Source organism: Tremella mesenterica (genome assembly GCF_000271645.1).
Source record: "Tremella mesenterica DSM 1558 unplaced genomic scaffold TREMEscaffold_1, whole genome shotgun sequence".
NCBI lineage: Eukaryota > Fungi > Basidiomycota > Tremellomycetes > Tremellales > Tremellaceae > Tremella > Tremella mesenterica.
In genome coordinates, this window is record NW_006711225.1 from 5,821,127 (window position 1) to 5,846,874 (window position 25,748).

Below are 25,748 nucleotides of genomic sequence, written 5' to 3' on the forward strand. Positions count from 1 at the left end.
GGAAGTCTGATGTAGAAGTTGCAATTGGAGTGGTGAATGTACAAATTATTTACTGGACGTGATCCTTTTTACGTCCTCGGGGAAAAGGTGTATTGGGTAATTTGGGTGGATCACGAATAGTGGTATTATCCCCTAATTCAGTTTCGGACGTTAGACGTAATCCTAAATTATCAGTCTGGACTCTGCATGCTCTGCACTTTGCGCAGTCAAGAATCAGGAAAGATGTCTCGTAGAGTACCAGTATGGTATTGTTTCTTTCTACCGAATGACCGATTGACCGACGGATGGAGGGAGGGACGGATCAAATGATTATTCATCCGAATATCAGATCTGGCTAGCGTTACATTCGAGTTGAGGGATATTGGTTCGCTATTTCATTTCGAGTTGAGGGATATAACCTTCGCTAATTCATTCGAGTTGAGAAGTATTGATGACGAAGGAAGATGGATACATGAATACCTGAAAGATGTATACACTGGAAGAACGAAACTTACTAAATGTACCTTGCTCATCTTTAACACCTTGGACAACATTCTTTCTAATGAATAAAGCTACTTCTTTCCATTCTTCTATCCTCTGATTCAATTCTTCAAACTTTACATCTACTTCCTCTCTTTCTATACCTTTTGATGATATTGCCGAGTCACTATTCTCGTTCACTTTCGAAGTAGATTGTGGTTGTGAATCTGGCTTCATGCGAGAGGCAGACGATTGGGGTAGTTGAGAAGGAGGAGTTAATGTTGGTGAAGAGAACGTTTGTCGGAGAAGTGATCGTAATGCTATTTTACGTGGTTCGTCACCTTTTTTTTCTGTAAGCTCCGCATTTACATTTGGCTACCTGGAATATAACCTTAGTCTCAAGCCCGCTGGCTTCGTCAAAGATTAAAGAGCTTCGTACGCCCATAGCCATAGGGTTGAGATCACTATTTATAGAGAGAGAGAGAGAGCGGGACCAAAACCGCCCAAAACCTTCAGGTCCATGATCCAGTGCGACATAACGTACGTGACGTGATTCGACCATACCAGAATGTGCTTTTTCGCGACTGATGAGCCGCCCCAAAAGCCCCGGACAGAGGGAATGGGAGGAAAGAAGGGGAAAAGCAAAAGAATAAGTTGAGAATGAAGAGTTAGAACTAACCGTTGAAAGTAATCTTCGTAGCTCGTAGAACAGCCCGATAAGCCGATCTGGCCTGAGGTCGTAATTTCACAGGAAAGGACATGTTCATCTGATCTCAATTCTTATTTGTCCTAGTGGCCAGTGGGGGCTGTCCAGTGTCCAGTCTTGAGTACTTGGTGTGTTGCGATGCCCCTAGTCGCAGTAAAACAGCAGTCTTCCGAACAGACGGTGTGAATCGCAGTTGCATCGGAAGCAAAAAAATCTAAAGCCGATCGATCGCCGATCGTTTCCTCCTTCGTGGCTCCGTGGCTCCCCTTCCACCCCTCTTCCACTGCCCCCTCTTTCCCCCTCACCTCCCCCCTCCCCCCCCACACCGTCAAACTCGGATGTATCATCTCAATGCACAGCTTCCCATCTCTCACCGTTTTTCTCGGGGTGGAGGTACTATCGAACGCAGATCCATCTTTTGTGTGTACTGTACTTTGTAGCTCAGTTCAATCGCCGGGACTCGAAAGGAAGGTCGATACGAAGTTTCGTTCGATACGCATCGCCCCCCTCTCTTCCCTTCCCACGTCTGAGTCTAAAGGCCGTGAGACCATACGACTCAAACAAGCATTTTTACCCTTAGTTATTTTAGATATGTGACGACATGACTAAGCAAACACGGACTTTTTTGGTCCCGTTTTCGTGAAATGTGACGTCTAACGGGTTAGAACAAGACCAACGTGGTGAAAGGAAGATTAGATTTGAGGGTTTGAGAAACAAACTGACGAGGCTATGCATGCAAGGGTGAGGATATAACTTATGGGAGAAAGCTGATTGGGTCCGTTATCTGTCTCTCCTAACCTTCTGATTTTAGGTGATCGATTCGAATATCTTAAATCGGTTCGAATTGGCGATTCGAATTTTCGAGTTCATTGAGATCAGAGCAAGAACAAGAAGAAGAACAAGACAAATCAAGAGGGAAAGAAAAATGGTAGGAGTCAGGATGGGGATTTGGTTGACGATGGGTTTGTTGGGCTCTTTATTCCCAGTGACGATGGGTGAAGTGACGGGACAAAGAATGTGTAATCAGGTAAGCTGGATACATCTGTCAGAAGGTGGAAAAGCTAATACGAATAGTATATGTGTATAGAGGGGATGAGAGATAGTACGACTAATTTGGATACTTGTAAGTTGATTTTTAGCTGGTGTGGGAAGAATGGGAAACTGATGAGGAAGATACTCTCAGTCCACCGGATGGAAAGACATTGCCTTTAGGTCAAATTGGTTGGATGGGAATGTAAGTTTGGGTCTTGTTCTCCTTATAGACTCTTCACCTGCGCGGGCGCCCGGGGGGTAGAAGATCCCCCATCTAAAGATCTAGGGATCTCAAGAGGCAGTCAAGAGTTGATTGGAGAGATGTCAAGTGGTGGTTAAATCCGAATTACGAACCGCGAGCTAATTGACAGGGGGTTCGGAAGCCAAATGCGTGAGTATTCAACTTTCCAGCTCCAAAATACAAAAGTGACTAAGGATAAGCAAACACACCAATGGTCATAGTTTGGCCGAATTCTGACGGAAGTATCACCATTTCTCAACGTCAAGCTCCTTCACATATTATGCCTACTGGTGAGTTCACTTCTGGGCTCCATATTGTGAACATGTTTTCTCCCACTTTCCACAAACTTTCTGAACCGCTTCCTTTTCTACCTTCCCGGTATCCCTCGAAACCCTTGTCATCTCCCATTTAAACTCGCTCTTAGAGAATCATGAGCACAAGAGTATCAGGGAGAGTTTCGATACGTATACTTGACTGACTTACAGTTGTATCCGACCCACCTAGAGTAGCATCCCTCGACACATCTTCATCCTTCTCAAACTCCTCTTCCTCTTCATTCACCTTCTCCCTTCCCACCACTTCCGGCTCCTCAGGTCAAACACCTTTAATCTGGGCGTACGGATCAACCAATCCTTCATCTTCATCCCCTTCTGCTAATCTTATTCAGCACGTAGGAATGGGAATAACCACCCTCGATCTTTCCGCAGCATTATCATCATCATCAACCCCAACCATGTCAACATCAGGTGGATCCGATTCCGATTCTGACTCTGACTCTGACTCCGATTCCGATTCTTCTAGTCCTCCAAAAGTCCTAATCGCACATGTTTCTTGTGCCGCCTTAGCTACCCTTTTGTTCCTTCCATTAGGAACCCTCACACCTCGTATAGCAAGAGGTTTCACAACTCGTCGATGGTGGTTCCCCACACATGGAAGTTCGAACGGTATCATCTCATTAGCTCTCATAATAGCTGCTTTCGCTATTGCTAAACATAATTTCGATGATGAAGGTTATAATACGGAACATAGGGTATTAGGATTATGTTTGTTTATATTCATGTTGGTTCAAGCTAGTTTAGGGGTCTTGGTTCATTGGTGGAAAATCGATCATCGGTTTAAAATCGCAGGAAGAGGTCCTATGAATTTCATTCATGTTGGATTTGGTATAGCTATTGTTTTTATCGGATGGTGGACTGCATGGTTGGGTAAGTAATTTTTCTTCTTTTCCTTGTTTTCTACATCTTAATTTTCCTTCTGACTCTCTTATCATCTGTATCCTCAGCCGCTCTTTCTTTTCCCTCTCCTCTTCTAATTTTTATGATCTAAGCAAAATCATCTTGGTTCGAAGCGAGGCCACATTTCTCTCGTCTCATATGACCTATTTGATGTCTGAGAAGTAGGTAAAACGTCATGACACGAAAGTTAATGATCAGGTATGACCCGTGAATGGCCTTCGTCAGGTTACACACCCCCTCATAGAGGGTTGAAAATTGGTTTCTGGATTCTATGTGGGGTCAGTAATTTCTGCCTCCCTCCCTGCCTTATCTGTCACTCTTCTCATCCCTATTAAAGAACCCAGTTGACGCTTTTAGTTCTACGCTTTGGTCTATGTATTAGGTATAATTTTCCTCCTTCCTCGTCAATTACGATTAGAAAGTAATCGAGTCGGTCAATCAACTCAACCAAGTCAAGAAGAATTAAAATCTGGTCCGATGATAGGTATGTCAGGTCTTCGACAAGGGACGAGTAACACTTCCACCATAGAGTAACTTTAAGGAATTAGATCTTCAGAGTCGAGTATACTCAGGATGATATCTAGACAAAATCTTAAAATGTTAACAAGAGCCTATTGCCTAATTGGCATACTTAGTAGTGCTAGGAAGCGTTTCGTAGATTCAGGGAAAATGCATCTTGTGTATTACTCTAATCGTATTCTGCCAACTCTTTGTGAGACTTTTTACTCTCCATGACATTTTTGAGGACCTGATAGGATTACTTATAGGATCATTCCCACACACTGGAAGTAAGCTAGAATGCTTGATCCTCATAAATGTGTCCGATAAAGTCTGGACTGTTGAACGGATAAGACCCCTTTGATCGTTATAACCCGAAAGGACCTCCTAGAAGATCCCTGATCGATCAAAGGCTTTCACAAGACTTTGCCAATCAATTCTCAAGCTTCAAACTCAGAAAAACAAGATTTACAAGGTTCATACGTTTGAAGATTTGAAACACGGAAGAAAAAAGAAAGGAACTCTTTTCATCTCCTGCAATATCCCGAAACTTTGCATTTCTTTACTCAGTCGTGGTGAGAGGGAAGAAGAAAAAAGACAAAGATGAACCGTGCGGTTGATGGTGCCTTTCACTCTTAAACATATCTAAAGGAAGTGTACAGCTTTACGATACCTTGACAACAATCTTATTCCTCTCTTTCTCTTCATTCTTGTTCTCTTGATGGAAAACTTGAACTTCGGTTTTTAGATAGATAGTCTTGACGACGTATCACCTACAACTTTCCGTGCGTAGTAAACGTACGCACGTACAACGTTCTTTCTTTACCCACAGTCTTTTCTGTAGTATTACTCGTACTCCCTACTCTATCCATTCTCACTCCCTTTGCCGCACGACCATACGTTTTCGTTCACTCATTCAAGACCGACTCTATCAGCAGGTAAACAAGAGATACTATACCTACCAACAAACATATCGATCTAGGATTTTCCAGTTCAAAAGCGTGAAGTGAGAGGAAGAACATATGTTGCAGGTCAAAATGTTTTCTCTGAAGTTGATCGTTTCGTTAGCCTGTCTGGCTTTGGTCAAGGGGAAAACGACAGGAACCAAATTTTGTTCAGATTCAATGTGTATAACTGGAACGAGAGATTCTTCTTCAAAATTAGACACTTGTAAGTATATTCTTCTCTATGTTTCAGACTTGCACATTCCCGCAGAATCGACCGACCTGTGTGATGGATGAGGCAAGGTAGTAAGTAGATTGTGAGAGAGAGACGATGGAGAAGAGGGGTTGGAAGCTGATAAAGAAAGATACGTTGGCTCCTCCCGATGGACAGAGTTTGGCACAAGGTAACTTTGGGTGGATGGCAATGTGAGTAATCTTTAAGATCTCCATTAATACCCTTTCCTCCCCTGTCACCGAGCATTGGTACTTGGTTCAGACATTCCCCGCTTGGTTGTACAGTCCATGTGGTCTTCGTTCAAAGTAAACAGAATGTCATCCTCTTCTCTCAGCCAGGCAACGATGGAGAGGCGTTGACAAAGACGATTTGGTATTTTTGAGTATCATGCCGAGCAGGGAACTGACACGACAGCGGTTTCGGTACCGAAATGTCAAACTCTCCCATGGTCATCCTATGGCCTAACTCGGACGGGTCTGTCACTTTGAGTCAACGAAGTGCTCCTGGTCATGCTCAACCTAAACGTGAGATTGTCTCTTTTTCACACCACTCCTGTGCTACTCTTCTGCCTCCCCCCGGTCCCTCTCTTCGAACTCCTCCGATTTCATTCACAATCTAAGAAGGCCCCCATTCCTTTTCCCTGTCCTCATCTGTATACCCAAAACTATGTCTATGGACAAGTGAGTCTTATGACATCGAAATTGAGATTCCTTGACTCTCTCCCCCGACGGAGGATATCGGTATTCCAGGCAGTCTCAAAAAGGGGTCGTGAGACGTACTAACTCACCAGTCGTCTCCTCCCCTCCCTCCGTAGCTTCCCTATCCGCATCTTCATACTCCAACACCTCCAACACTCAATTGACATTCTCAATCCCATCCACTTCCACAACATCCCAGCCCCTCATTTACGCATACTCAGCCACCAACCCTTCCTCCTCTTCACCAGACGCGATCATAAAAATTCACACTTCGTTCGGTACCACCACTCTTGATCTTTCCGCCGCTTTATCTTCTGGTCAAGTATCAACTTCCACAGGAGGAGGTTCGAGTCCATCCAAAGCCCTCATAGCTCATGTGGTATTGGGAGTATTGAGCACAGCTTTCTTCATACCCATCGGAGCTCTTGTTCCGAGGATAGCGAGAGGTTTGACGGGAAAAAGATGGTGGTTCGCAACTCATCAGGCTGTTCAGGGTGTGATAGGTTTGGGTATGGTAGTGGCTGCTTTTGTGATAGCGGTTTGGAATTTTGATGGTGGGATAAATTCTAGTCATCGAGTGAGTTCAAAATTCTTCTCCTCGCCTTGTACATACTTCTGTATAGTTGACCCATGTTCCGTGTGACAATCAATTTCCCTTGTGATACTCCTATCCGTCTCGACAAAACGTGAATAATTTGAGTCATGAGAGAAGACGTGGTGAAGAGAAAATCCAACTGACTCACAGCTATTCGGAGCACTCATGTTCATCTTCATGCTTGTCCAATCCTCTCTCGGAATGTTCGTACACTACATCAAGATCGCCCGTCATCGATTCACCGCTGAATCCGGTCGAGGTCCATCAAATTTCATCCATATGATCTTTGGAGCTGTCACAGTGTGTGTAGGCTTCTGGACGACCTGGGAAGGTGAGTATCTTAGTCGCCTTTGACTGTTACAAGGCATGACGAGGAGCGGCTGAGAGACAGGAATGAACAGCGAATGGCCAGATGCTGTAGGGACCAAAGCTCCCATAGGGCTCAAAGTCGGATATTGGTTCTGGGTCTCTGTGAGTCATCTCGATCTCACTCTTTCACCTTGTTTCTGAGAGGCTGAGCAAACACTCTGCGGGGTTAGGAGAGATGAGTGATATTGACCAAAATTCCTGATGTCAGATACTCGCCCTCTCTTACCTTCTAGGCCTTGCCTTCCTTCTTCCTAGACAACTTCGGATGGAACGTGAGCGTCGGGAAGGCAACATCCGCATGGAGTCTTTCAAAGCCAAGTTAGCTTCCATTGGTGGGGCATGATCAAAAACGAGCTCGGCAGGTCCGGGTTGGTTGAAATACAAGTAGAAGAATGTAGAGATACATGCTGAAGTTGTATTGAAATGCTATTGTGATGTGTTCGCCTGCTCATGTTTGTCTGATTCAGCTAGCTCAGCCAATCCACTGACCGTTATTCTAGATATCAGTCCGAGTTACATAAGAGAAGCAGGGGATATGTACAAGGTGCATGAGCTGTCCAGTCATGGCGTTCGAGTCAGCGCCTGCAAGGAAGACTTCCATTAGCAACAAGTAACGAGCAAAGGTCGGCAGTACTCACCATACGTTGGACCCATCTCCGCGGGCATGTTGGCCCTTCCATGCAAGGGTAGACTACCCACACTCCAATCCTCCATATTCTCCGCAGGTCTCGAAGCCGGTTGTAGAGGTGTGTACACTGGACCAGGACATACAGCGTTGACGCGAATTCCCTTGGGGGCTAGTTGTACAGCCAAGGAACGAGTGAAGGTAATGATCGCCCCTTTGGTGGAAGAATAGTCGATCATTTGTGCAGAACCCTTGAATGCCGTGACAGAGGAAGTGTTGATGATACTGGCTCCCCGTTTGAGGTGAGGCGTTGCAGCTCTGTCATGTCAGTATCTTCTGACAGCTCGGCAAGAGGAGAGGATCGAAAAGGGATGGAGAGGTGGGGATTGTACTCATATATCGTGACGTGTCGGATGGAAGGGAAGAAGGAGAGGAAGACATACTTGGTGAGCGCAAACATGGCCAAGATATTCGACCTGAAGGTACTCTCAACGTTGTTCAACTGAAATATATCAGTCATTCCATATGACCAAAAAAGCAGGAGACAACCCACATCTATCTCTTCAATGCTCTTGGACATAATCTGCTTACTAGCATTATTGACGAGAATGTCAAGTTTTCCAAACTTTTGCAAATGTTCATCGATGACCTTTTGACAGTTTGAGGCGTCCATGAGATCGAGAGGGAGAGCTAAGCATGAGCGGCCGTCAGCTTCGATGGCTTTCTTCACTTCGTCGGCACTGATGGTCAGTGGCATACCCAGGTAGTGTCCATTTCACCAGTGGAGAAACCAGCCAGATAGCGTATTGTCAAAAGATGGTAGAGAGCGGCCCCATCAAATGGCCAACTTCGCCTACTTTCTACGTTATGAGTTCTGATGAACCATTAGACATTCCGGAGAGGGATTGAGTGAAGTGATAGCTTGAGAGATAGAATCAACTCACTCTTCCTGCTCTTCCGGGAGATAAACAATAGTCACATCCGCTCCCTCCCTAGCAAACATCTGAGCTGCACTCCTCCCAATCCCAGAATCACCTCCAGTGACGATAGCTTTCTTTCCTTCGAGTTTACCATTTCCGACGTACTATGAATTTAGTCATGTCATCATCCAACAAAGTAACTGCGAGCTCCACCATCTCTCTCCTTTCCACACGAATCTACCTTATGCCTTCATGCCTCGTTCTATCTGATCCCCACTTCGTCTAGCCCTCAATCGGAACGAGTAGCTACCACAAATGACTCGACAATGTTTTATTTTCTCTTGAATCGGCTGGTCTTCTCCGCGGGAGGTGAGAAGGAAGTACGAGGGGGAAAAGGACAACTGACCTCTTTCAAAAACGGTTTCCCTTGATCATCCCAACATTCCAATTTTGTATGTTCAGCCAAAGGGTTCATATCTTTATCTTTCCCAGGAAGGTTTTGTTCCTGAGCTGGAATACTAGTGAGTGACTGTTGGTCAATACGTTTTCTCATGAACCTAGTTTCCCAACTCCGGTTAGTGTCCAAAGACAGGGAATACCGCGTTGACATTTGGAAGTAGATCTTCGGGGAAGATAGCGTCTATAATTGCGGATGATCATTTGAGGAACGCGGGGTGGGGTCTACATGACAGGGCAAATAAATGTGCAAGGAGCATAGGGTCTATATTGGAAGATCACAAGATAATGAAGCGATCCCCCAGATGAAAGGGAAAGACTGAACAACCCAACGAGGATATCTCACTTTATAAGCAGTGACGATTTCTTTCTTTTCCGACATGGCGGTGAATGTTCTCTTTCTTGTCAATGTGAGTAGTGTCTTGGATGCTAAGTTGGCCCTGATGATTGGTAGTGATTTAAGTTTCAACGTGGATCTGGTGGTTCGTAGTATATGTCTAGTTGAGAACATGTTGCAAGTCTCATACCCGCGCCTAGGCCGGACATCGGATTGGAAGGAATGAGGAAGAGAGAGAAGAGTGACGTCAATGTCGAGTGCAATGTTATGTCAGCGGTGCCCCGCATTTCACGACTCCTCTAGTGACCTGAATTCCAGCAACCAGCTATTGATACGTAACTAGTAACTATAACCAGAAGCAACTGGCAAATCGACATATTCCAGGACGTGGACAATGACGAGCAAGGTGAGAAGATGCATCACATGGAGTGACAAGTTCAACTCAAGGTGACTCAAAACAAGTGGACATTGTGACATTGGGGCAATGGGATCAACGTGAGTGAAAAACACAAATATTCATGCATCCAATATCAATATACTTACGATTTATGCTACAAAGTTTACCTTTTGACCAAGAAATAAAACCCACATCAAACCCTCCCTCCCTCCCCACCCATAAATCCCTTCAGATCTCAATAACATCACCTACGCAATACCTACATCCATTTCTCATATCCACAGAATCCAGCTTTCCACCTGACATCCCACCTAATCCACATAAAGCCGGTCTCAACCTTCCTTTCCCCCCGTCCCAATTCCTCGCGCTACTCAATTCCCCTTCTTTCATACCTTGGGTTCGTACTGATGTCGTCCGAATATCATTTTCCAGAGGTAGAGAAGTCTGTGACTTTGAGTTATCGAACAAGGTCAAAGATTGTTTCTTTGCTGGTGAACGTATTGGCAAGTATCCTGAAAGGAAATTTAAGGCTGCACTGGTAGCTGAGCCCGTACGTTCCAACCGGTTAGGGGTACTCCTCTCGACGTCTTTCGATCCCACTTCGGGGAAGCCCTGCTTTTTGGGTTGCGATAAAGCTTCCTGCACATTGTGAGTGGCTTCAGTTCCTTTTAGACCAGACTCGAGTTGATTGTGAAGGTTGTTGATGGGCAATGGACCATGAGAATGCGCAGGAGGGACGGGAGGGGACGTGGGGTGCGGATTTCTCGATAAAGGTAAAGATACCACCCTTCTCTCATCATGCAAGACAAAAGGAAACACATTGAATCCCATGACTGCTTCCTCTTCGTCTTCTTTCCGCACTACATTGGACAACCCAAAGAATGATTCCCTCTTGGACCGTTCTTTCATGCCTTGTGACACAGGGGAAGAGGGGAATCCCCAAGTACGGATTCGGGAGAGGTTCGGATCAATGTCGTTCAGGGGTGTGGCAGGAGTGACGATAGGTGTTGGAATGGAAGAATCTCCCGATTGATATAGGTCAAGTTTGATAGGAAAAGTAGGAAATTGGGAGTCGAGTTCGGGGGGAAACGTAGGAGATTGCAAGTCGACTTCGGGGTCAACGGTACGAGACTGTAGATCGACTTCGGTGGGGAACGTCGGAAGATCTGAAGTGGCCGGGTACACCCTAGTGGCAAACATGGGTGAACGAGAAGTCTGGGTATCCCATGGAGTCGTTTCTCGGGGACCTGAACTGACTTGTTGAGAGCGGAACGATGCAAGGGACGATTCGGCTGCTTGAAGACGTATGAGCAACTCGGCCTTTTCACGCTTTTCCACTTCAAGAACAGATGTCAGGTGGAACAATTCGTCTTGGAGTTTAGAGTATATAGCTGGGTCTCGCTGTGGCGATGAACGTCCAGAAGGTTGGAGAGCGGAGATGGAAGAGAGTCGGTTGCCCACTGTATGTCAGCACAGCATGCGACTTGACGACCGTCTTGTGCGACCTCATTGGTGCTTGTGCCACTGATACGAGAATCTACTGAGAGAATGAGGAGAGATGAGGTCTGAGTTTGACAGAAAAGGAAGTACAGTCCCGATCGCCAGCAAGACATGCCATGCGTGGACAGGGGTTAGGAGGGAGTAGAAATTTCACTCACACTTCCGCACCCTCTCTCTCAAAGTCGCACTCTCCTTCTTCTCCGCTTCCAAAGCATCCTCAGCCTTTCTACACCTCAATCTCCACATATCGAGATCCTCCCGCACAGCCTCGAGTTCCACTTCCAATTCCAGCTGTCCATCCTGCCATCCAAACTCTGACGCTTCACTACTGATTCTTCCTCTACTCTCATGCCCATACTCTCCCGCGTCATCACCATCATGACTCTGCTCGATATGGTCCCCATCCGACCAATTAGCTGTAGATGTCGTTGCTGTGAAAGGCTCTTCCTCCTTCTCCCGAACTTCGGAAAGTACCCTATTCGCACCGAAACCAAGTCCCATGATGCTCCTGGGTCTAGGACAAGGTCGTGTGTTGGATCTGAATCCGCCCCAACTAGGAGATGCGAAAGAGGGAGGACTCCCGATCTCTTGCAAGGGCGGAGAACCGTACGTCTTAGAATTCTGGGAAGCGAAGGACCAATCGCGAGATGATGTACTTTCGTCTTTTTTATACGAGATGGAACTTCCTCGTGAGCTTTTAGATCCGGGCCGACGACGTTCAGCTGATCTGGGTGTACCGAGGATGCCGGTGGAAGCTGTGGTACTGACTGATGTGAGAGAATTGTTGATCAACCCTGATATGCCTGAAAGGGGTCGAGGACGACCGCGACCGATCTTACCGTATCCTTTGCTAGAAGTGGGAGAGATGACCTCGGTGATGGACGAAGTTGAAGATCGAGGTAATGTGAAGGTCCGAAGACCGTCTGGTGTTTCATTTCGGAAGGGGGAATCTTTGGAGATAAGGTGTAGTGGCCTGAGTCCGGACGATGGTGGACCATCGAGAGAAGGTCTTTCAGATTGAGCATGATTATCTTCCTCGATGATGGATGTCGGAGTGAGAGAAGGTTCAACACTTTCCGGTTTTGATTTGGTCTCCGCCTCGGCTTCCCTGATCAAGGTCGGCGGAGGACCAGACGGAATCTCCTCTTCCACTTCATCCACCTCAGCCAAAACACTCAACTGTCTCGTCATACTGGCACGTTTGGGCATCGCGAAATCGATCCCAAAGCCCAAACCCTCGGCATATCTCTCCGCGGGGTTACCAGAGTCACGAGGTGAAGACCAAGGTTTCGATCCGCCCAAAGCTGCTGGCGCAGATTGGGACCCCGTCAACGCGGCTAGAGGAGGTTCTGACATCTCGAAAGCAGTGGGGCTCACAGAAGTCGGTGGTGTGCACGGTGATGTGTCCAAATCGTCCAGCTCAGGCAGACTAATCTCGTTGACTTGTTCCGGACTTGAGCTACGCCTACCATTCAGTCTGTCAAGAGCTTTCCGTCGCGACTCGTCTTTCGACATCTCGGCTTCTGCACCTCGACCGCTAGGTTCGAATTTGAGTTTTGGAGCTGAGTTTCTTTGTTGATCCGGTGCTCCCGGAGGTGAGCATGGGGAGGAAGGGAAGATGGGTGATGTGACGCCTAGTGAGGCCGGACGACCGAGTTTTAAGTTTGGAAGGGAAATGGAGCTAGACCGACTGTGGGAATGACGTTTCCGGGCAGGGGTTGGTGGCGGAGAGGGGGAACTCAAGGAGGAAATCAGACTGGACCGAGCGGCGGGTAAACCTGCGTTAGGAGAGACAGGTCCCATGGGTGTCGGTCGAGTGAGAAGAAGACTAGGTGGTCGTGAAGATGGAGTGTTGATATGACTCTCGTCCGGGGGAGTGGGAGTGTGAGATCGAGGAAAGGTGTTGAAGTAAGTGGAATGCTCCTCAAGTGTATCCAGTGTTAGAGCAGAAAGTGGTGGTGTTTGATTGTCGTTTCCAGGTCGAGGTGAAGTGGAACGTTTCGGACCGAAAGAAAAAGATTTGAGACGAGAAGCAGCGTCTTGCTCGGAATGTTGATCTCGGGGAGGAAGTATCCCCTCTGGCATAGGAGTAGGAGGGATGATCCCGATTTGCGCAATTGTCGGCGAGACAGGACGAGGAAGAGGAAGATCCAATCGCAGATTGACGCCTGAGACTGTACCTACTGACGAAGGTTCGATGATTGTCGAAGAGGAGAAAACGTCTTCTGAATGGTCGAAGACGCCTCTTACAGAGGGACGAACATGATTTAAAGTGTTTGAATTGATAGATGACCTTTGACGTCGATGGGCATTTCTGATTTTACTATCCGACCTCCGATGTTCATTTCCAGTTAGACTGTTCATCTCGACCGATAGACCGATCATCTTCTCCTTGTCCCCTAATCTCTCCTTGAGATCTTTGTCAGAAGTCGGACGTTGAGTACGTTTGGGAGTATTGCCGCCGTTCCCAGAACTCAAAGCTAGAGGTTGTGGGTGAATTGGCGGAGAAGAGGGTCGTTTAGTTGCTAAGGACTTGTTAAGGCTTGAAGAAGAGATGTGTGTAGAATTTGAAGATCTTGAGGCTCGGAATGATTTCAGCTGATAATCAGCTTCGACTCCTGAACACATCAACCAAATTTGAAAAAGGGAAGGTATGAAGGATGAAAGTTTGGACTGACCTTGTTTCGAGCAGAGATGAGTTGTCTTGCCCGTCGAACATCTGATGAATCACCCAAGAAAATGTCAACCTCGGGAAGAGACATGTTCCCATGTGATGATGTTCGGATATTGAGTATCGGTGGGTGATCCGGGTATGGTCATGCGTCATGCGTCATGCCCGTGCAGCTAACAGCTGGGCAACTGTGTAACGGGGCCGGGCTTGAACGAGAGGGGATGGAGGGTTGGGGCGTAAGAGAAGGAGGGCGTTGGTATTAGTGTAGATAATGAATGTGAATATGTGTATGGTAATTTCGAAGAAGATGAAAGAATGACCAAGGTGGGAATGTGGAGGAAGAGTGAACCAGAAGGCTTGGGCCCTTGGAGGGATGGGGTTGTGTTGGAGAAGAAAGTAGTGATAAGAAGAGGACGAGAAGAAGCGAAGTATGTATTATAGATCAACGCTAACGTCTGAGACCCCGGACGCGTTGAAAGGTATCAAAGGATACTCGAAATTCAAAGCGAGAAAAGGGAAAAGGTCAAAGCTGAGACTGATCGTAATTTGACTGATCCGAGGGTCGAGGGCCAAGGGCCGAGGGGAGAGAGCGGAGACTTCGAAGGGTGGGTAGGGAAAGGCAAGTCAAATAGGGAATGTGTATCGTATGTCGGGTTTCCGCAATCAATTTATTATAGCGTACAAACTGCTTGATGAGAGACGAGGGCTCCGGGCGGGGAGTGGGGGGAGACAGATAAGAGAACAGAAGGAAAGATTTGAATAAGTACAAGTGACGAGATGAGTGAGACAGATTGATCCATGGGTAAAGTACAAGGAGGGATCTCATTAATGGCACGTGTCCCGACTTTACCCACGGACACACGCGTTTCATCTTTGCACGGACCTTTTTTCTTTCCCTTCCACGCCACCGATCGACGCGCGACGACGCGTCTCATCCTATGGTATTTTCAGGCACACACACCCTGAACATTCTCACCATGCATTTTCATGTCCTCTATTCTTTTCTACTGACAAAGGCGCTGTCTTACAGAACAAAAGCGAAGAGTAAGAGGTACAAAAGATTCCAGTTGATAGTAAATCGTATAGCTCCAGAACCCTGACCTTCTTTGTTCTTTTCACCAGCTGTAGAGTTCGAGCCACCGCTGACACTTGCTGATCCGCTTTGTATTCCCGGGGTACTGGTCTTACTGGCTGAAGCGCTAGATGTGATAGAGGGTCCGATAGTGACATTCGTCTGACCACCGATGTAGGCCGCAAAATCGGGATAAACGATATTCTGCTCCACGTATGGATGTGTCCAATTCATAGCTGCTGCCATGGGGACAATATGAGTGAAGGCCGATTTCATGGAGGGGTATTCTTTTATAAACTCGCTCATTGTGAAATTGTCTGATATCAGTTTCAATTCTGGCGAGAAGCATATTCACGACGACAGAGCTTGTTAGACGGTTTTTGTGCAGGTGAAAAGTTGAGACGGCTGAGCTACTCACTGAGTTCATGGTTGAGAACGACAGGTCCGGTAGATTTGTATGTTCCATTGGTAGCTCCTTTCACCACGATCTGATACGCCGCGTCGACGTCGGCTTGAGTGACATTGGCAGTGGGATCGCCCACTTTCCAGTCATTCTACTCGTCAGTCTTAGTCCCTTTCCACCAACACTGTCGACTTTTGTAGAGACATTGATGATACCCATGTCGTCGATCCCCTACTAGGTGAAGATCCAAAACATCAAGTTCCACTCACCGTGTCGTCCGACCATATGATCGTCGTCAAGTTCAAACCCTCCGCAATAGCTCTGATTCTGTTGTCTACATTCCCATACGGTGGTCTCCAACACAACGGAGTGACGCCCAAGATATCTTTGATTATCTGTCTCGCGTAGTAAAGCTCGGCAAAGGCGACGTCATTTGTGAATGCTGTCATGTACCTAAATCGTCGGCTTTAATCTCCAAAGGGTGATGATAAGCAGACTCACTGATGCGACCAAGTATGTACACAGACGTGATGTCCATCTTTGATAGCTCGCATAGATTGTAATGGCCAATCGTAGACGTTTGAACCGATGTAAAATCTTAAAATCAGCACTGAGAACTGGCTCGACAGATGGAGCAGCAGGCCTTGCCGAGGTGAGAATTCTGAGTCGACCACAGGAGAAAAAACAGAGGTGAGCTCAGGAAGAGAAACGAGGGAAAAGACTCTCACACAGTAGCTTTCTGGTTTTGTTCCAATAAAAAGTCATACAAAGCGTTATGACTGCAATTCGGTCCGTCATCGAATCCTAACCCCCATGTTTCTCCCTCTGGCACAGAAGTTATATCATCCGGTAGACCTGTTTGAGGAGCTGGTTGAGTACACCCCTGCCAAGGCCACCAACAATCCACATCCGTACCATTATATTGAACAGCGGAAAAGTCCCCCTCTGGCGTGCCCTTGGGAGCGAGGTTGAAAGAAGGGTTGGAAGAGATGGTTTGGCTGATCTGTTGGAAAAGAGCGAGGGCGTCGGTGTCATTAGGAAGTATTGAAGCTGTTTCCCATGTTGTGGGATACAAAGGTGCCAATTGGAGTAATGGGGCGTATGAATAAGGTGTACATTCTTGTGTTATATCTGAGATATAAGCGTCAGACTGATCTCCGTATTTTTGGTGTATACAGGTGGGATTTAGATGATAAATGACGAATGTGAATGGAGGGTTGAATGGTCAATAGGAGAAGAGGACGAACCTTGAATGGCTGCAGCACTAGCTTCATCCGTAGGACTGGTCCGCTCTATCAATTTTCCTCCAAGATTACGTCGCATAATCTCTCCTCCACCACAACCATGATGACCTCTTACACTTGTAGATAGATGAAGTAGGATCAGTAAGACATTCACTAGAGAGCTCATCTTTTCTATGATCCCGATTTGTTCTGTCGGTTTTATGTATTAATGTTGGAATGGAATTCTCACGAAACCCATTTGGGGGTTTGGAAGTGCATGTTATCAGGGAAGCAGAATACCGATACGATACTCACGTCATGTTAGGTAAAGGAAGTTCGAGGGGTGGGAAAGTGGAAGGATACCGGGGTTAACAGACAAAGGTGGGGAATGAAGGGGTGGAAGAACGACAGTTGGATCTTGAGTCGTCAATGAGGTCCGATATGGGATAGTCAACATATCAGTGTAATGATGAGCTTTCATGTTAATCAATCAGTGACAGCGTACAGCGTAAAAGAGTACTCACCTGTGTAAATGTGATACAACTTCATTCCTGTACAAGTAAAAGATAAGTAAAACGTTCTTTCACCAGCTGTACCCATAGCGGCGAAGGTTACATTTCTCAGTTGAGGAGTCCAATTCTCACCAGACCTATCTATAAAATCCTGTACTGGAAATAGCCCGTCACGGGCATTGATACAGTACACCAAGCCTTATACCGATGAGTAGCGTTATCGCAATTTCGCAGTGGCCGAGAGTTGCGAGTTGATAGATGGAAGGAAAGGTGACGCGACTGATTTTTCGCTTTTTTCTTTTGGGGAATTTGCTTACGTCAGCAATCCATCGCGTCCAAACATCTCAACCCCTTTTGCGTCGGTTCTACACAAATCCCGATACTATACCCACCTTTTCCACAATGTCAACCAAAACCAGAAGACCAGTAATGATGTCCACTCCCCCTCCCAAATCTAAGAAAACGTATGGGGAGGCTGAGAAAAGAAGTCTGTTGGAAAATTTCGACTTGGAAGGTTGGTCTTCCTGCTTCCCTCATCATCTTTCCTGCACTCCCACCCTGCCCATTCGACTGAAGCACATTGTTTTGTCCTCCCGTCTGCTGTCTCCATTCTACGAAGGACACCGCAAAATCATCTTCCAAAGTCACGGAGAGTCAACTTGAATCATAAGGGGCACATCGAAGAAGAGTTGGAAGCTCTGCGAGTATTGCAGTGATAAAGAGTATTTTACTGACTTATAGTGGCGGACAAAACTAGAGCTTTTCGTTCACATCTCCAAGCTACCCTTTCTTCTTTCCTCATTCGACAAGAAACTGAAATATTCAAAATCCCTCGAGAGTTGAGAAATATGACATTGGGGGAATTATCTACGAAATGGGCTGGAGGATGGGCGAGTACTACTCAACGGATTGCCAGGGAGAAGATCGAGGAAGCTGAACGGGAGAGGGAAAGGGAAGAAGCTGCTCAAAAAGCTGAAAGGGAAGGTGCGAAGAGGTAAGTCTATTATCCATATCATCTCAATAATCAACCTTTGATGGCTGAATTTTTCACCGACCCATCTGTTCATCTATATTACAAGTGCGTCGTTCGAATGGATGGGAGGACTCGTCCCTTTGATGATGATCTGGTTACAAGATATCGCAATTGGCGATGATGCTCTCGGAAGCAACTTGATTCCTCGAGTAGTCTTTTGGGACGATGCTGACGTAGTAGGAAAAGAGGGACTGTAGGGACCCCAGATGCAACACCAGAGAGAAAAGTCAAGTGTGAGTACTCACTTCCATCTTGTAAGGGTACAAAGTACAGCTGAACAAATAGCAAGAAAAGATCAGGGACAAGTTGCTGGTAAGAGGAAACCGGGGAAAACGAAGAAACCTTCTGCACCGTCGACTCACAGTAGTCAAGGGCCAAGTGTGAGTGATTCCATTGGGATCTTCATCGTCTTGATTTCCACCCAAGAATCACTCAGAATTCCATCATTGATAAAATTGGAGTAGAAGACAAGAGCCGGTCAAAGAAAACCCCATTAGGAGATAGACAACAGCGAGGAGGATCGAGAGGAAAGAGGTCGATTAGCGTTATATCAGCGGGGAGAGGGAGACAAATCTGAAACGTTGCTAACCCTAAGTCTTTACCCCAAGATCATATCTTCAACCCATCCTTACCCCCTACACCAAGATTACCAAGATTACCAAAAAGAAACGAATCTCTCCTTTCAATCAATGGTTCTCCACTTGCTAATCCCATCTCTCCTTCCACCTCTCTCTCTACTTCAGAATCAGGACTGGACTTACCCGATCCGGCCGAGATGGAACGTAAAGCATTATCCAAATCTCAAGCGAACAGATCACCTAAATCAAAGTCTTCTAAAAAGAAACGTGCCCCCAGTCTTATTTTTCGTCCGTCACTCGCTGTACCTTCAAGAGATACCAATGATACGAATAAGGATGGGGCAGAGGTGAGATTAGCACATATCGGTTTGAGCGATGGGAGAACTCTAAGTTTCAATCCTTTGCAGTTGACCCCGGGGAGGATTGATGATGAAATGGATGAGGGGGGTTTGGGGGAGGAAGAGAAAGTTAAGGTTAAAGTGAAAGTCAGGGAGGAGGTGGTGAAGGCTTTGACGGAGAAGATGGAGAGATGGAAGGTTGTTTAGTCTTTAGTCATTGAATTATCTATGTTGCGTGACTCAAGTTGTAGAGGATGAAATGACATGGTTCAGCAACGAGGAGGGGAGGGAGGGGGAGAGAAGGGGATAGAGAAGGGGAGAGAGAAGGATAGACGACTATGAGTAATGCAATGAAACGTTCTACTTAACCGATGAATACGAGTACATGCATACCTGATCTTCTACACGGAAATGGAATTGATAAGAGAAACGAGATGAGCGCTATCGGCTGGATAATCTGGTAAAGCAGCACGACGACATTGATATCGAACTCTAGGTTGGTCCTGTCGAGTTAGCAAGTCTCCTGCATTGATGTGACATATATGAATCGTGCGAGGAGTGGATTGGGTAGGACGGGTAGACCAGGAGTATGACTCACATTGAAAGAATCTTGTTTCGCCATCATCTGGAAGTTATACGTTCTACCACTAGCCTTTTGGAAAGATCGTTGAAATTCAACATCATTCCCATTGTCCTAAAATGATCAGAACATCTTTCACATACCATGATGAAGGTATGATGGAAGATGAACTCACTCGCATCTCCATCAATTCATTGGCTGATATCCCCATGATCTGCTCTGCTACCTCATTGAAAGCAGTGATCCAAAACGATCCTGCATAATCCATGACGTTCATCGATAAAATATACCTATGTATCAGCCAGGTGATTCTTTGATTCCTGTGACGTGGCTAAGAGTTAGGAGAATGAGAAAATTGTGTTCACTCACCTATGAATGGGTGAAGGCCAAGTTTTGTCACATTTCTCACAACGCCATCCACTACCTTCATCCGTTACTTTCTTATTACATCCATCAGGATTTGCACAAGCAGGATAACTAAAAGTTTCACTTTTTATAAAACTGACAGTAGCTTGAGTTGTGAAATAATCCGTCTTATCACTCATTCCTAATTGTTCATCCTTTGCTTGACCTATAGTTTTGATTTCACTAGGTTTGGTGATTTGTCCATCTGAGTTACTTACAGTTGCGGAAGTGTAAGCTTGGAAATGTTTACTACGACCTTCTGCATCGTACCAACCACGAAGAGAATGAGCTTCTGGTATATCAGGATTAAGCGCCATTGTCGCTGATGAGAACATTGAAAGTGAACGACCACCGAAATCTCCAACTTTGACACCTTTGAATGCGATGACAGGTTCATCATCTGCTTGAAAAGTTTCTGCTTGTTTCCCCCATAATGTCAAGCGAACACTTTGACCCGATTGGTCGACGAGTTGAATATCTCTTTTGGCGAACTGTCTGTCAGAAAACATACGATACGTTATTAAATCCGACCGTTGAGTTGAATTGGTGAAGATGGAAAGAACGAACAGGTTTGTTGGTAGCTTTCGAAGTGACAGATCCGAGTTCTCCGACTTCTTTAACCACTCCGATGACATCGCATAGCTCATCTTTTTGTAGATCACCAAGATCACCGACAGATTTGAAGTTGTATTTGATCTGAGGGACACTTTCGTCGTCGCACTAATTATTAATTTCATCTTGCATTGACTAAGGGAGTAAGGAGCTGACCGGTTGAATCTCTGTACTATTCTCAAATGTGATTTCATATTCGTTATTGACATTGTTGAATTGTTTCTTTGCGATATTGATCCTTGCTCTTGAAACGAAATAAACTTTTCCTTCTTGCAACAAATCATAAAATTGATCAACAGTCTCGTTGAAACCAGTAGCACGGATTTCGCCCTTCTCGTCAGCTCAGCCCGCAAGAAGCCGGAGTCGACAGCTGACTGTATCATCCATGAATGTCACTGAAAAAAGTTTCCCTTCTCCTCTTTGATTTGACCAATGCTTGAGATCAGATTTTTGCGTTACACGAGCTTTGATTGTCCATCTGCGTTGTCAGACTCAAATTCCATTTGAGATCGCCCATACATGACTCACTTATTCTGATATGGACTCAACCCTTCGATAGGATACAACGGACCCATGGGTGCCGCTGCGGTCTTTTGCGGTTGCTTAGCCACCGGCTTTGAAGCATTGACATTGGCCGTAGTACTCGGTTTCAACACAGACTGAGGGGCGGCAAGAGGTGCGGCTTGTTCAACATTGGTCGGATTCCCAATTTTCTCCCCTGACCACGGTACGACTTCAAGAGTAAGGATGATGATGAGTCTTATGATCAGTTACATTTGTCTAAAACAGTGTAAGAAACTCACTTCCGGCCTTGAACCACATTAGTGACGAAAGTTTTGAGTTTGATAACGGTATTCTTGTCCAACTCTTTACTATCTACCATAGGATTGAGCTGGGTAGCTAGCATGCCTTGTAAGAAGTGTGTGCCATCGGATAAAATGACCCTATTTATCAGCTTCCTACCAGACTCCATGAGGATGAAGCTGACCTGTAACGATCCAAACCAGAAGCACCAGGAGCGTTGATCTTCTTGACTGATACAGCTTGGAGAATGGGTTCCGAGGTGATGACACTTTCCGGGAGCTCATCAGAACTGTGTACAAGACGACAGAAATCTTGGGTCAAAGGGCTGGCCATGGTGTCAGGGTTTGTCTATCAAGTGTGAAGAGTAGTGACGAAGGGGGAGATGGTGGCGAGGACGAGGAAATCCAAGTGAGAGCTGAGTCAACCACACGCGACAGACGTGACGCGTTTTGGAAAAATTTGCCACGTGGCAAGATGAAATCCTCCTCAGCATTCAAGAGTAAAATGAACATTCACCTTGCTTCACACTTTAACACAAAATATGGCCCCAGCCAATGCTCGTGCTGGTCCTTCTAGACAAAGAGCCAGTAGTCCAATTGAAGATTCAGAAGCAGAGACTTCCCGAAGACCTCGGCGGGGGGAGCAAACCGGGCATACAAATGGGGTCGCTCCTTCCAATGGATCCGCGCCTGCTAATCTTACTTCTGATGGGTGGACTATAGACACTTTCAAGTCACTCCCACTCGCCAAAACGGGTGTAGTATCCAGCGTAGTGTGTCTCATTCCCTCTCTTTCATCCCCATCTTCATCTCCCCATCTTCATCAAGAAAAGTGTTCATACCACAGCGCTGAAATATAGTTCCGCAACCTAGATGATCGGCTTAAAGATACGTTAGGGAGGGTGGATGATGGGTTGGACAAGACTCGAGAAGCTGCCAAGGCATTCGAAGATGCTCAGGAGGATGATCCGGTGAGTAAATGCCCTTTTTGCTTGGTTCTTCCAGCTGGAAATCATATATGCGAAAGAGTCGGCTTAACTTTAGGCGGTGGAAGAACTTGATGCAGCATTCAGAAGGTTATTAGAAGTTCGGGAAGAACTTCGCATCAAGATTCGGGTCTTGACGGAGATGGCGGCGGAGTTGAGACAAGAAGGAGAATTAGTCAGTCGTCTCTTTGTTTTCGAATCATGAGCTGATGAGTAGGTGGACCCGGATAAGATATATCAAGAACGTGCTATTCGTGCGACTAAAGAATATCGCAACAAATCTCAGCGAGCTAAATGTCAACCATCTCCATGTCTCCAAGTAAGAAGCTGACAAACAGTCCAAAATCTACCGGAGTACCAAGATTTCCGAGCTCAGATCTGGGTGAGTGTAGACAACCTCCCCTTCCCTCATATTCTGCACAAAAATCACAGAAATTTCAGACAATTGGTATTTCTGAAGAAAGAAAGAAAACGGGAGGAATACTGACAAAGAAGGAAATCAATCATCCAGACGACGCTTGTCCACCTGTATCGAGATGGTTACCCAAGGAGCGGGATGAAGAAAGTGATGAGGATATCGAGATTGGAGCTACTACACAAACTTATAGATGTCCCATTACTCTTCTTCAATTTGTCGAACCTGTGACTAGGTAAGTACTGACTTTGTCTTCTCGTGAGAGACTGTCGATTTGACATGAACTGCGCGACAGTAGAAAAGCTTGGGTGGTGCTGATGAATAGCAACAAATGTCGTCATTCTTATTCTCGTGCGGCGGTAGAAGGACTTATCGCTACTGCTCAAGGTAAACGTGCTGTGAAATGTCCCGTGGCGGGATGTATGGCTACGATTGAGAAGAAAGATCTAGAGGTGAGTCTTTATATGCTCTCTTACCTTTTCCCCGTCTCCCCTGTGTCTACTAAACATTTGTGTCAGCTCAATGTGTTCGAGCTCTTGAATTGTAATGAACTAGTGGAAAATAATTGAATGTAGCTCGTGCTGATGTTAGATCAATCGAAGTCTGGCAAAACGTACGGCCGAACATGCCAAACGATTACAACGAAGACAAGAAGAGGAAGAAGAAGATCCTGAAAACTTGTTGGATCTGACGCAAGAATAAACTCTCCATTTGTCCCTTTCAATCAATTCGTTATCATTATCAGTGAATATCTGAACTTATTTCATATGTCGTACTATGATCAATCGTAAATACAACTTTGTATAATCTTCCAATTCCGTTTCCTCTTCCCTTCTTCTATCGAAATCGTCGAAGTCCAAAATTCATAAAAACCTCAATTCGTAAGCTGATGCAGAAACCAAATCCAAATTCTCCCTCTCTTCCTGTTCTCTCTCCATCCTTCCCAAAGCCTGTCTCTCTCGCGTGTTGGGTGATTTTTTCGTTTTCCGTCTAAGATCGCTGAACGCCGATTCATCATCTTTGGTCATAGAGAGAGGGACGGTCAACATTGCCAGTTCCATCTCCGGTATCTCGTCTTGTTCTTCTCTCATGTATCTCATATTCGAGGATTCATGTGTTCCCGGAGATCCCGCTTGTATTAAATTGTGCTCTGAGGTATATGAGGATATCTGTGAGAGCGGAGGTTGAGGAAGAGCGAGAAGTAATGTTAATCTGACTGTGTGAATTCCCAGGTTTTGAGCTTTACCAGTCGGTGTGGAATCGGGAAGGAAAGATACGGCAAGTGGCTATGATGAGCTCGAACAGCAAAGACCATCTATCTGACCATCTCCCGTCCCCCGCCACCGTAGTGACTGAGGAAGATGCGGTGGGTGATCAGCGTTGAGAGATGAGCCGAGTTGAGTTGACAAGTGCGTCATAAAGTGGAGAAGTAAAAATTGATGAAGAAGGAGCAAACCACTTACATTGAGATCCTCAAATCTCATCTCATCAAGATTATTGCTAATTCGTGGTGAAGGAAAACCAGATTGAACTTCATTGACTGAAACATTCACTTCTTCTTTCTTTCCACCATTCTCTTTCTCCCTTTTCCTAAGTTTGATCTTCTCACTTTCTTTATTACTTTCCTCACCTTCGTCCTTTCGTTCCCCCATGTCCCTCATTCCACCCTTCACCTCCACAGTCCTCATGTATCCTTCCTGTTCCATTCTATTCTCCTTACTCCATAATTCTTCTCCCCTAGATCCGGCTTTATCAGTCCATTCCAAAACCTCACCCGACATAGAAGTTTGCGCAGATTCATCATATCTAGATGTATGACCAAGACTGTTATCGTAGATGGGACCAAATCTTGAACCAAATTCAGACTCCACCATAACATCCCAGATCTCCGGTTTCACAAACCTTCTTCCCTCCTCCGCACTTGATGATATGATAACAGTAGGAATTCTATGAGCTCTTCTTCGATGATAAATAGTTCCTAATATCCCAGTGATAAGTAAACCTCCACCGACGAGAGAAACTATGATTCCTTCGTATGCCGGTGGAAAGTATGGGGAATTCATGATGTCGCTCATTCTGTTCCACTTGTCCTCTGTACTTATCCTCTTTTGTCTATGTCAATTATCACAGAGGTTCTTCTCGATCATGATCATCGATCGTGTCGTGAAGTATCTATTGATAGCTTCTGGTCGTTTGTGCAATGAGAACTTGTGTAGTGAGTCGTCATTCACTCGTAGCGTTGATTTCTTGACGAGCTATCGTCTAATGTTCTTCACTTCGATGGTGATCGTGAGTAGTGTCGGATTTTGTCTCTGAAAAGACGAATTTTCTTGCGGTGAGGTTGATTCTTCACTTCTTGAACGGTCCACAGTACCACAGTGGTTCAGGATTAAAGAGAGGAGTCAATCTGACCCATGCTGATTTAGTGGAGAAACCACATTCCGCGATCCTCAGAATGTCAAGTGGGTAGGATGTAGGAAAGGAAGTATGTACTACTCGTAAGCGATAAGCGAGGGATGAAGATCTTTCCCCCCCCCACTCAACCCCTCCACCTCTCACACATTTGACAGAAGACATGGCTACTCGGTGATTCCTCAGATGAAGTACTCGTACCCTTGCGTAAGGGGCAGGAAGTACAGGCAGAAGGTAACATGCCAAGGATCGAACTCTATCTCACTTGGCAGAGTGTCTTCTGCTGAATTGGCGCATCGTGGGGCTCCTCTTTCAGCTCTACTCTGCCGGCAATCTTGGGCAAAGCGCTGAGTTTTTGACGCTTTCCGTTTTGCCGAGTATCATATTAGAACATGCAACATGCTACATGCAACAGCAAAGGATGAGATGCAGATGCAGGAGCAAGTACATTCGAAGAA

The 25,748-nt window shown here is 45.8% G+C and overlaps 10 protein-coding genes across 10 annotated transcripts; 4 read left to right on the forward strand and 6 right to left on the reverse strand.

Annotated features, from left to right (window-relative positions):
* Positions 1 to 49: 49 nt before the first annotated feature.
* TREMEDRAFT_24381 (uncharacterized protein) lies at positions 50 to 1,220 on the reverse strand (the record flags this gene model as incomplete). The annotated part of the gene is made up of 4 exons (XM_007000429.1): positions 50 to 162; positions 495 to 594; positions 661 to 800; positions 1,139 to 1,220. 4 exons carry the CDS (start codon positions 1,218 to 1,220, stop codon positions 50 to 52), a joined length of 435 nt encoding a protein of 144 aa, XP_007000491.1.
* Positions 1,221 to 2,090: 870 nt separating this feature from the next.
* On the forward strand, positions 2,091 to 4,207 carry TREMEDRAFT_59824 (uncharacterized protein; the record flags this gene model as incomplete). The annotated part of the gene is made up of 8 exons (XM_007001765.1): positions 2,091 to 2,192; positions 2,240 to 2,288; positions 2,339 to 2,399; positions 2,569 to 2,588; positions 2,639 to 2,728; positions 2,924 to 3,643; positions 3,872 to 3,951; positions 4,031 to 4,207. The coding sequence occupies 8 exons, from the start codon at positions 2,091 to 2,093 to the stop codon at positions 4,205 to 4,207; spliced, it is 1,299 nt and encodes a 432-aa protein (XP_007001827.1).
* A 1,001-nt stretch (positions 4,208 to 5,208) lies between these two features.
* Positions 5,209 to 7,355, forward strand: TREMEDRAFT_59825 (uncharacterized protein; the record flags this gene model as incomplete). The annotated part of the gene is made up of 7 exons (XM_007001766.1): positions 5,209 to 5,341; positions 5,481 to 5,541; positions 5,765 to 5,874; positions 6,141 to 6,625; positions 6,794 to 6,974; positions 7,035 to 7,114; positions 7,221 to 7,355. The coding sequence occupies 7 exons, from the start codon at positions 5,209 to 5,211 to the stop codon at positions 7,353 to 7,355; spliced, it is 1,185 nt and encodes a 394-aa protein (XP_007001828.1).
* A 129-nt stretch (positions 7,356 to 7,484) lies between these two features.
* Positions 7,485 to 9,110, reverse strand: TREMEDRAFT_26306 (uncharacterized protein; the record flags this gene model as incomplete). Its single annotated transcript, XM_007000684.1, has 7 exons — positions 7,485 to 7,508; positions 7,554 to 7,606; positions 7,651 to 7,955; positions 8,081 to 8,139; positions 8,191 to 8,377; positions 8,582 to 8,721; positions 8,964 to 9,110. The coding sequence occupies 7 exons, from the start codon at positions 9,108 to 9,110 to the stop codon at positions 7,485 to 7,487; spliced, it is 915 nt and encodes a 304-aa protein (XP_007000746.1).
* An 865-nt stretch (positions 9,111 to 9,975) lies between these two features.
* Positions 9,976 to 14,009, reverse strand: TREMEDRAFT_59827 (uncharacterized protein; the record flags this gene model as incomplete). The annotated part of the gene is made up of 3 exons (XM_007001767.1): positions 9,976 to 11,207; positions 11,406 to 13,845; positions 13,926 to 14,009. 3 exons carry the CDS (start codon positions 14,007 to 14,009, stop codon positions 9,976 to 9,978), a joined length of 3,756 nt encoding a protein of 1,251 aa, XP_007001829.1.
* A 933-nt stretch (positions 14,010 to 14,942) lies between these two features.
* TREMEDRAFT_24542 (uncharacterized protein) lies at positions 14,943 to 16,803 on the reverse strand (the record flags this gene model as incomplete). The annotated part of the gene is made up of 6 exons (XM_007000450.1): positions 14,943 to 15,307; positions 15,409 to 15,544; positions 15,663 to 15,846; positions 15,895 to 15,990; positions 16,122 to 16,524; positions 16,641 to 16,803. 6 exons carry the CDS (start codon positions 16,801 to 16,803, stop codon positions 14,943 to 14,945), a joined length of 1,347 nt encoding a protein of 448 aa, XP_007000512.1.
* Positions 16,804 to 17,530: 727 nt separating this feature from the next.
* TREMEDRAFT_59829 (uncharacterized protein) lies at positions 17,531 to 19,211 on the forward strand (the record flags this gene model as incomplete). Its single annotated transcript, XM_007001768.1, has 6 exons — positions 17,531 to 17,642; positions 17,870 to 18,122; positions 18,342 to 18,394; positions 18,447 to 18,541; positions 18,757 to 19,129; positions 19,183 to 19,211. The coding sequence occupies 6 exons, from the start codon at positions 17,531 to 17,533 to the stop codon at positions 19,209 to 19,211; spliced, it is 915 nt and encodes a 304-aa protein (XP_007001830.1).
* Positions 19,212 to 19,478: 267 nt separating this feature from the next.
* Positions 19,479 to 21,811, reverse strand: TREMEDRAFT_67478 (uncharacterized protein; the record flags this gene model as incomplete). The annotated part of the gene is made up of 10 exons (XM_007001911.1): positions 19,479 to 19,580; positions 19,676 to 19,771; positions 19,833 to 19,947; positions 20,027 to 20,553; positions 20,630 to 20,782; positions 20,831 to 21,004; positions 21,050 to 21,152; positions 21,203 to 21,433; positions 21,478 to 21,618; positions 21,663 to 21,811. 10 exons carry the CDS (start codon positions 21,809 to 21,811, stop codon positions 19,479 to 19,481), a joined length of 1,791 nt encoding a protein of 596 aa, XP_007001973.1.
* A 208-nt stretch (positions 21,812 to 22,019) lies between these two features.
* On the forward strand, positions 22,020 to 23,580 carry TREMEDRAFT_59831 (uncharacterized protein; the record flags this gene model as incomplete). Its single annotated transcript, XM_007001769.1, has 8 exons — positions 22,020 to 22,250; positions 22,338 to 22,448; positions 22,522 to 22,638; positions 22,681 to 22,759; positions 22,802 to 22,845; positions 22,959 to 23,113; positions 23,204 to 23,330; positions 23,470 to 23,580. 8 exons carry the CDS (start codon positions 22,020 to 22,022, stop codon positions 23,578 to 23,580), a joined length of 975 nt encoding a protein of 324 aa, XP_007001831.1.
* Positions 23,581 to 23,741: 161 nt separating this feature from the next.
* Positions 23,742 to 24,941, reverse strand: TREMEDRAFT_59832 (uncharacterized protein; the record flags this gene model as incomplete). Its single annotated transcript, XM_007001770.1, has 2 exons — positions 23,742 to 24,164; positions 24,342 to 24,941. The coding sequence occupies 2 exons, from the start codon at positions 24,939 to 24,941 to the stop codon at positions 23,742 to 23,744; spliced, it is 1,023 nt and encodes a 340-aa protein (XP_007001832.1).
* Between the last annotated feature and the right edge of the window lie 807 nt (positions 24,942 to 25,748).